General features: G+C 40.8%; 1 protein-coding gene across 1 annotated transcript in view; it reads left to right on the forward strand.

Moving 5' to 3' along the window:
• Positions 1 to 3762, forward strand: part of LOC120318295 (formin-like protein 3) — a 64953-nt gene extending 61191 nt beyond the window's left edge. The window contains exon 25 of the mRNA XM_039365715.1: positions 3713 to 3762. Within this exon, the coding sequence (XP_039221649.1) occupies positions 3713 to 3720 (8 nt within the window). The 3' untranslated portion in view covers positions 3721 to 3762. The remainder of the gene's footprint in view (positions 1 to 3712) is intronic.
• Positions 3763 to 10099: the final 6337 nt, after the last annotated feature.

Here is a 10099-nt window from a genome sequence, read left to right on the forward strand (position 1 = left end):
TTGCTTCATTTCAGTTAGTATGCAAATTGTTTCCAGAAAGGGTAATGGTAAAGCAGGCACTAAGCAGACTAATAGGCGTGCTGGTATATAAATACCTGGAATATAATTGGAAACTGAATTTCCTGTTGCTAAGTTGCTCAGACTAAAAAGTGGACTTGAGACTCAAACAGCTTAGAGAAACCCACCCACCCCACCCCCCAGCCATGTTGAGCAACAATATTTTCTTGCAGTGTTCCTGGAGCTGATGGGAATTGGTATCAAACACTCAAAACTGGAGGGTTAAGGAGCTCTCTGCGACTGCTGAATAGGGACAGATCAATCCTGTCAGGGGTCTCCTGACAGCTGCTGCTCTCTCAGCTTGAGAATGGCTGCAATAAATCACAGCTTTTGTGTCCTGGAGATCAGCTGTGCTCTTTTGGGTTTCTTTGGATTCAGCAGTCTTCCACTGATTTGCTGGATTCAGATGACGCAACTGACACAGCCTGCCCCTCCTCCTGTATAAATGACTTATCGACTGATGCAGCAGCATTCAAAGTAATCTGAAGCTGCCACAGTGATGAAGGCTCCTGCCTTCTTGGCTACTGGCCCAGACTTTGTTGTGCAGTATGCTAGCTGTTGTCATTTTTTTTTTTTTTGCAGCACTAGGAGAATGATAATATAAATGACTTTGATGGGGTTGGAGCAGTGTTGGGATTCAGCCGGTTCGCACCACTTTGGCAGAACCGGTAGCTAATTTTTTGTTGCCCAAGCCCAAAATGGACTTCCAGAAGCGGCATCCACACAGAGAACCGATTGTTCACATATTTGAATCCCACCACTGGGTTGGAGATGCCTTTTTACAGCTGGTACTTGGAACAGAAGGGATGCATTTCGAAGGATAGAGTAACAGAGTGACAAGAGAATGACCGCCTCTTGTGCAGGGCTGCTGTGCAAGGGACTGAAGGAAAGTGTTTAGGCCTTCTCTTCTGAGTTTGCCTTACATAAATTATCTCGGATAAGTGACTCAAAACTAACCAGGTTCTTGACTCTGCTGTGAAAATTAGGGTTCTGATTCACACATTGTGCTTGGCCTTTCAATATCCAGGTCAATCAGGTTTTGTGAACCCAGCTCATTTCAGGAGACACTAAGATCCAAAGTTTTACTTCTCTGTCTTTTTCCTTGATGTCTCTGAATGGTTTACAACCAGTGGCATGTTGATAAATGAATAGCAACCAACTCAGCTCCATGGCCACAGCTCACTGCTAGCCACCAAATAGCTGATTGACTTGTTAGGCATTGCAGCTCAGCTCTGTTCTAAACTGATTTGCAAAATTCCAGAAAAGTTAACAATTGGCTCTTCTGAGCTGATATAAGCTGGCTCCAGCACATCAAGGTTTATAACAAAAATTTGTGTGGGATTCACAGTTGCCTCCCCGTTCTTCTGACAAACTTCCTGTGCAATTTTGCAAGTGGTTGGAGCCAGTCCATGGCATCCTGTGAAAGCCTCAGTGCCCCAACTGGGGGTTCTGGGAAATGTACATTTGAAGGCATCAGGGTGAGAAAGGCCATATTTATATAAGCTGAAATGAGAGATGGTTGGGGAACAGACTGTATACAGAATCCACGCTTGTTTTTAATTAGTTTGTGTCCATTTGTTTGATGGACAAGATTCTTTTCTGAGTAACCTAAGAGAAGATCACTGATCTTGAGAAGGTTGAATGTTGAGTGTGGGAGAGGAAGATGGGAAGAGATGAAGACAAAAGAAATGATATTATCAAGGAGAAATGTAGAAGAATTAAAGGATTAAGCCAAATACTTAAAAGATAATTTTCTCAAATTATGTTGATTTGTGGCTTTGCAAAAGCTAGTACAATGGAATCCAGTTCTTTGAGCAGCAGGATATGTCCCTTCCAATTATTATTATTATTATTGATCATCGCACAGTCAGCCAGATGTTCAGACTGGATTTGGCATTTTGTCTACCTATCGAGTCCTTACCCAGGACTTGGGATAGGCAGATGTGGATGTTTGGTGGTATTACAGATATCGTCGCAGGATGGAAGCAGTTCCTAGTAAGGCCGCCTTTTGCAATTGACTAATAGCGAATTTGTCAATGCCAATGGTGTTCAAATGTTGCTCCAGTTGTTTTGGGATTGCATCCAAGGAGCCTATCACTATTGGTACTACCCTTGCTTGCTTTTGCCACAGTCTTTCTATTTCTATTTGTAGGTCTTTGTATTTTGTTATCTTCTCCAGTTCTTTCTCTTCTATTCTGCTGTCTCCAGGCACTGCCACGTCCCCTATCCAGACTTTTTTGTCTTTCTTATCGACAATTGTTAAGTCTGGGGTGTTATGTTGCAGGTGCTTGTCTGTTTGAATTCTGAAGTCCCAGAGCAGTTTAATTTTATCATTTTCTATGACTTTCTCTATTTTATGATCCCACCAGTTTTTGCTTACAGGCAAATGATATTTTTTGCAGATCTTCCAATGCACCATTGTTGCTACTTTGTCATGCCGCTGCTTGTAGTCATTCTGTGCAATCTTCTTGCAACAGCTTACCAGGTGGTCCACTGTTTCTTCAGCTTCTTTGCATAGGCGGCACTTACTGTCTGTTGCTGTCTTCTCAATTTTGATTTTATATGCATTTGTCCTTAAGGCTTGGTCTTGTGCAGCCAGAATTAGTCCCTCGGTCTCTTTCTTCAATTTTCCTGCTCTTAGCATTGCCAGGTCTTGTTAATATCTGCTTTCCCAGCTATTTTTTTAATGTATTGGCCATGTAGTGCTTTGTCTTCCCATGCCTCTATTCTGTTCTTCATTTGGTCTTTCTTGTAGGCCAGTTTGGTCTCTCCAGTAGTCAGTAAGCCTTCCTGATATACTAATTTCAGTGCATCTTCATCATTGTTCTTCAGATATTCTTCCAAAGCCCTTTTTTCTTCTTCAACCATCTGATGTACTTGTAGCATTCCACGCCCACCTATTTGCCTTGGTAGATAAAGTCTATCAATGTCACTGCGTGGATGAAGGGCATGATTCATTGTCATTATTTTTCTGGTCTGCCTATCCATTGCTTTTAGTTCTGCTTGAGTCCAGTCCACTATTCCAGCTGTGTACCTAATGACTGGGATTGCCCAGGTGTTGATTGCCTTTATGTTATTTCCTCCATTGAGTTTTGATTTTAAGATCTTCTTCACTCTCTTGATGTATTCACCTCTAATCTTTTTCTTGACTTCAGTGTGCTTGATGTTGTCAGCTTGAAGGATACCCAAGTATTTGTAGTACTCTTCCTCATCCATACTCTTAATGTTATTTTCGTGGGGCATCTTGATTCCTTCAGTTTTCATTATTTTTCCTTGTTTGATAATAAGTGTGGCACATTTGTCCAAGCCAAACTCCATTACAATATCTTGGCTATATATACGGACAGTGTTGAGCAGCGATTCTATTTCAGATGATGTTTTTCCATACAGCTTCAGATCATCCATGTAAAGGATGTGGGATAGTCTAGCAGATGTTTTTGATGTTTGATAGCCATGTCCTGAGTTATTCAGTATTGTTGACAGAGGAAACAGTGCAATAACAAATAGTAATGGTGACAATGAATCTCCTTGAAATATTCCTCTCTTGATATTAACCTCTCCCAGTCTCTCACCATTGATCTGCAACTGTCTTCCATTGTGCCATCGATCTTTGCACAAATTTTCTGATGTTTCTACTTACTCCTGTTATTTCTAGGCACTTGATTATCCAGTCATGTGGCAGAGAGTCAAATGCCTTTTTGTAGTCACTCCATGCCACATTCAGGTTGGTCTTCCTTCTCTTGCAGTTTTCCAAGATCATTTTGTCTATTAGGAGTTGATCTTTTGTTCCTCTGCTATTGGGCGGTTTCCTTTCTGCTCAGGTGGAAAGAGATTGTTTTCAACTAGATGCTGTTGAACTGCTCAGCTACCAACCAGTTAGTAATTTGAAAGTTGTTGGTAAGCAGGTATTGGCCGTACTTACCTGGTGGTGCCCCTTTTGCTGGATTTTTCATTATTAGGTAGGTTTTCCCATTTGTTAGCCACTTTTCAATTTCTCCTCCTTGTAGTATATTGTTGAACTGTTTGGCAATGAGTGGGTGTATAACAGTTAGATGTTTCAACCAAAACCCATGCAGTTCATCTTCACCTGGTGCTGACCACTTTTTGATTTTCTTTGCTCTTTTTTTCTACCATTTTTGTTGTTATTACTAGTTCTTTCATTTCAACTTCTGTTTTATTTGCATCCACCTCTTTAACCAAGCCGCATCCTTGTTGTATTTCTTTGGGTTATCCCATATCTGCTTCCAGAACTGCACTGTTTCTTCCTTGTCAGGTACTGACTAATTCCTTGCAGTTTCTCCCTTGATGGATTGGTAGAAACATTCGATTTGGAATTGCAATTGGAGGTTCATCTATAAGTTTGCAATTCAGCTTCATATCTACTGATTTTTCCTGGCTTAGCTGTTATTGTTGCTTTATTATTTTCAGTGCTTCCTTGATCTTCCTTGTTTCTAAGTGGTATTTCTTGATTAGGTATTCTTTGGTCTTCTTGTTCTTCAGCTTCTTTTCTTTCATCTGTTCTAGCTTGTTTGCATGTGATCTTAACTTGCTGATCTTATTTTCTAGTCTAACCTTCCATTTTTGTGGTGCACTGTTTGTTTGTTTTTCTTTTTTGTTGATTTTGCATCCCAGGTATTCTGTTATAACTGCAGCTGTGCTGTACATTAGTTGGTTTGTTTCTTGCAGTGATTGGTGCTTATACTTGCTATTGCAGTATTTGCATCTTTTAATGCTTGTGCTAGCTGTTTCTTTGGAACAAGCTTCAATGCAGGCAGCCTTATTCTGTTGTTTTTGTGCTGTTCTAGATGCTCAATTATTCTTTGTTTCAATTCTTTTATTTCTTTAGTTAGAGGGTTTTGTTCTTCCTGATGAAGAGGTGCCTGGTTTCCAAATGAGAACAGTTGTATATCTCTACTGGATTCGTTCACTGCCAACTCCCCCTGGTTTGCCTCTACATTCTGAATTACTTCTTTTAAGGCTTTGATTTCTTTGCCCTGGGTAAACCTTTGCAGTTCGTCGAATTCTGTTTCTTCTGTAAATACTTTATTTCCGTAGTTTAATCAGCGTTGATCTGCTAGTCTCTGTCTGTATTTCTGATTCTGGATGTTGTCTTTCGAGAATTGGGTGCTTCGTTTTGATATCTCTTCTTGTTGGACTTTGATCGTAGTAACAGATCATTATTTCTTTGTTTTCCATCACTGTGTATCTGCGATGGGTAGACACCTTTTCTTCCAGTAGTTCTGCAGCTGCTGGCCCTGGTTGCTCAGCCAACAGTCCTGAGTCCTGTAACCCATTTTTCACCAGATATCCAGGAACTCCAATATCTAGCGTGGACCTTGTTAACCCGGGCGACGTCCGAGCCGGTATAGCATTCTGAAATTTACATCTCACCATATTTTTTATGGGAGAGACACTCTTTGTCTGACTCCTCTGATGAGACCTGTCCAGTATGGTTGAACCTCTGGCATAGTTCTCATCTTCCTCAGAGTACACAAGCCCCACAACCACATCAAGGTAGTGCCTCACTGGGGGTTATTATTATTATTATTACATTCTTCTGGATACCAAATCCCGGAGATAAACTGTATGGATGACCTTACATCACTTGCTTCCAGAGACATCTGCTTGGTTGCTATAGGAAGTAAAATAGGCTAAACAAAATTAATCTAAGAATCACTAAAAAAAAAACCCACTGTACAGTCTTTCAGAATGGAAATGGCTGGTGTCATTTTGCAGCCGCTTTCCTTTTAATAATTAATAAATGATACAACTGGGTCTAATTGTATCTTGGAACTTTCCTCTCTTTCTTGCTTTATGGCAGATGTTTGACCGTTAAATAGCTCGTTGATATTGAAAATGGATGAGTATATTGAATTCATCAGTTTTCAAGCTTCATAAATAGATATTTTTGCTGCATATTCCAGCCATTCTGGAGTCTGCCTCAATTTTGAATCTTCTTAGATTTAATGGAAGACTCTTAAACTCTATGAAAGGAGACACACCAAAGGAATCTGCACCTGATGTGGATTTTTCTGATAGTTTACCCATAGAGGGAAATGAAACAATCCACCCACAGTTGTCTGATGGAGTGGTCTTTTGAATTCTCTTTTGAATTTGTGCTCTCTTTACTTCTTTGAAAGCTTGTTCATATTGTTTTCTCCCACTTGCATAAGGAACTAGTACAATAGCTAAATCTGGTAGAAATCCATTATTAATTAACCCTAAAAAAAGGATCTTAGCCCTGACATGTTTGGTAGCCTTGAGGCATTCACAATTGTTTGAACATTCTCTCTCTGCTTCTGTAGGCCTTATATGTCCATACTGTCAAGGCAATATTAGGTCTAAAGAACTCACATTTGTTGTATTGTGCTCAAAGGTTATCTCTGACATGCTGCCTTGAGGTTATGCAGAGACGCATCATTGTTTTCTCTTGTGACATTTATTTATTCATCCATTTGTTTGTTAGATTTATTACCCACCACAATTCTAAGAATCAATATTTAGATTATGTCATCTGAATAACATTGAGTGCCTGAATAACCTTGGAGCATTTGATCTCTGGCTATCTGCCAAAATGTTCGCTCTGATGTTACTCCAAAATCAAGACTGTTATAATGACATAGCCCTTGGATGGATGGATGGATGGATGGATGGATGGATAGATGGATGGTGGAAACACTTTAGAATTATCCTTCATTTCCATCTATAAATAAGCTTCTAGTAGGTCTGTTTTAATTAAGTGCTGTCCTCCATCAAGGTTAGCAAAATGTCTTCAATTCTGGGCATGCAGTAATACTCAATCTGTAATAGTGGAGGATTAATGGTAACCTTGTAGCAGATGACTCTCAATCAATTTTTCTCCTTCATCTGATTCAATTTAGTTTCTACCTTTTTATTTCTGGCATCTGGAATTGTATGCTCCTTGGGAAACTTGGGGGTGGCGTTTTTCTACAACATTATTGTTGTACCTTTGATTGTGTTTGAATGTGGCAAGGCCACCAACAAAATCCACTACCTTTTCTGGCTTCCTCTTAGAAGTCAGGGGTATCAAACTGCCAGCCCATGGGCTGGATGCATCATCCGGAAGCCACGCCCACCCCATTGCTGGCAATGGCAAAACCGTCCCAATATGTTGTGCGGGGTCACGTGACGTCGTGAGTTTGACATGTCTGTCTTAGATGGTCCTATGACTGGAAGTGCAGCTGATGATGAAACACCATTATAAAAATGGTGACTCAAAAGAATATGAGGGGTCCTTGGTGCTCTCTGAGTTTGCTTGTTTTCTTGCAGACATTTCATTACCCTAATAGGTAACATCATTAGTGCTAGTAAGGAGTGCTGTTTACTGTCAGTTTGTATTCTGGTGACTTGCCTGTCTGTGTGGGCAGGGGAGGTCTTAGGGATTCTTTAGTTGTTTACTAATGGTTCTTTGGCAGTTTCTTGATTGGGATATTGCTTACTTGATTGTTGGTCTGAAGGTGACCTTGGAGTTCATCTATGCTGATCTGAATGCTGATTACTGATGGAGAGGTGCTGGAGTGTTTTTCTCTTTTGTATTGGTTGATTGTCTCTTTTGCATAATCTATAGATGTTGTTAATGTCTATGTGTCTGTTGATGGCAGTCAGACATGGCAGTCAGAGTGCTGTTTCTCCTGTTTTCACAAGATATATGTCCAGCTAATGTATTTTACAGTTACAACTATCACTCCAGTGATATATTCTCGTAAAAGGCTGTAATTGTATTTCTGATGGCTCTAGCATCTCTGAATGCTGCTCAAACTTGTACTGTAACTGATACAGAGGGACCAGTGTAACACTGATAGCATTTTCTCATTTGCTTCTGGTGTGAATTGTATTGTGCTCTCATTTCATCTTTTAAGATATAGATTGCCAAATTAGCTCTGTTTGCCTTCATGATTAAATTATTCATCTGTAGCATGTGCCACTGCATTCCTTTTAAAGAAGTGGTCTGGTTGTTTATCTTTAGCAAATATTTTACTTCTTCATAAATGACAGGATCTCCAAATACATCACACCTTGCTGAATTTTCTGCAGATTCCTTCTGTAAATCTGCGTGGAGATGGTGTATGTGAAGCTATGCCCCCACGACATCTGAGAGTAAGATGGGCAGTGTCTAAATTTGATAAATAAATAAAATAGCACAGTCTCTTTTGATCAATTACTTTCTGTCTGCTCCTGCAAGCTTATTTACATTTGTTGGTATACTCCTCACTGTATCTCTAGCAGCAATTTCCATGGAGATAGCAATCTCCAGCGTTCCCTTAAATGTTAAATCTGTTAAGAGGTTTTCAAAAAAAGATTTTCTTTCAGAATTCTACCCAGTCGCTGAACCCTCAAAGCACGATTTGGTGGTTCATCAAATTTGCAAAATTCAGACCTATTTTTATGTTCGGCTAGTTTCTCTTTTCTGTCTGAGATTATGAAATCTGAAATGCTTAGCAGTTCGTACATGTTTTGCTACCAAATGTCCCTGCATTAAATGTATTACTTCTGCAAAGCTGAATTGTGAGGGATTTTAGGGACATTTCTTAGTAAATTATACGTTTTGCCTCCCATAATACTCAAGAAAACAGGGATCTTTGTGCAACAACTACCTCACGGACCTCAAAAAAGTGTTCCGTATAAAGGTAGTCCTTGACTTACAATAGTTCATTTAGTGACCGTTCAAAGTTACAACAGCACTGAAAAAAAAGAGACTTATGACCATTTTTCACATTTACGGCCATTGCAGCATCCCCCAGAGTCACATGATCAAAATTCAGAAGCTTGACAACTAGTTCATATTTATGATGGTTGCAGTGTCCTGGGGTCGTGTGATCACCTTTTACAACTTTCTGACAAGTAAAGTCAATGGGGAAGCAGGATTCACTTAGCAATCGTATTACTAACTTAATAACTAGAGCAGTGATTCTCAACCTGTGGGTCGTGACCCCATTTGGGGTCAAACGACCATTTCACGGGGGTTGCCAAACAATGCAGTCCGCCATTTTCTCCCCTTTTCCTTAGCTGTGCTACTCCCTTTTATTCTATTGGCTTTTGAAAGCCAATAAAATAGACTCTCTTGAATAGAGTCTAATTCTATTGGCTTTCAAAAGCCAATAGGAATTGTCCAGGCTGTCTCTGCCCTGCTGAGCCCGCCAAATGTCCCATTCTGCAAACGGTGCTGCAAGTTGTCTGCAGCAAAGGTGAGCTGTCTGAAAGTTTCCACCCCTCCCTGCTGAGTAACTACTAAAAATGTAAATAAAAGAGGGCCAGGGGTGGGAGGTGGGAGGCCGGTGGGTGCAGGGAGGGTTGCTGGTGCGCGTGGGGCCCAGCGGGTACCTTACCTCCCTTGGGCTGGGCCAGCTGGTGGCCCAGCCGGTGGTCGCCCTGCGCCGTTGCTGTCCCTTGCCAGCTACGCCTCGGCCAGTGCAGGAGGCGGCACCACACATGCACGGCGCTCCCAGGCAGGGAAAGTCCTCGACTTACGACCGGTTGGGTAGTCCTCAACTTACGACCGGTTGAGTAGTCCTCCACTTACGACCAGTTGGGGGGTCGTGGCATTAAAAAGGTTGAGAACCACTGAACTAGAGTGATTCATTTAACAATGCTGGCAAGATAAAATGGGGCAAAATTCACTTAACCAATGTCTCACTTCGCAACCTAAATTTTGGGCTCAAATGTGGTCATAAGTTGAGGATTACCTGCATAATGCCCAGGTAATGCCCACTACCATCAGATTCATTTGACATCTCAAGTTGGTCATCTGGCTGGCCAGATTTTCCCTTGGTCTTTATAATGGTGGATGGGACAATGTTACCCTTCCTCTGTTGTTACTACCTCTTTCCCACCTCCTCTACAAGAAAAGATGTGCTATTTTAAAAGTGATTCCATTTCATTATCCCTACTGTGTATTTTCTACTAACCAAACAAACACAACAGAGTCAGGAGTAGGATTTGTGTGTGTGTGTGTGTGTGTGTTGTGCTGCTTGCTTTACTGAAACTAAAAGAAAAGCAAATTCCAGGAAGTCTACAAGAATTA

Source organism: Crotalus tigris, unplaced genomic scaffold (assembly GCF_016545835.1).
Source record: "Crotalus tigris isolate CLP2741 ecotype Arizona unplaced genomic scaffold, ASM1654583v1 scf7180000020168.100008, whole genome shotgun sequence".
Classification (NCBI taxonomy): Eukaryota; Metazoa; Chordata; class Lepidosauria; order Squamata; family Viperidae; genus Crotalus; species Crotalus tigris.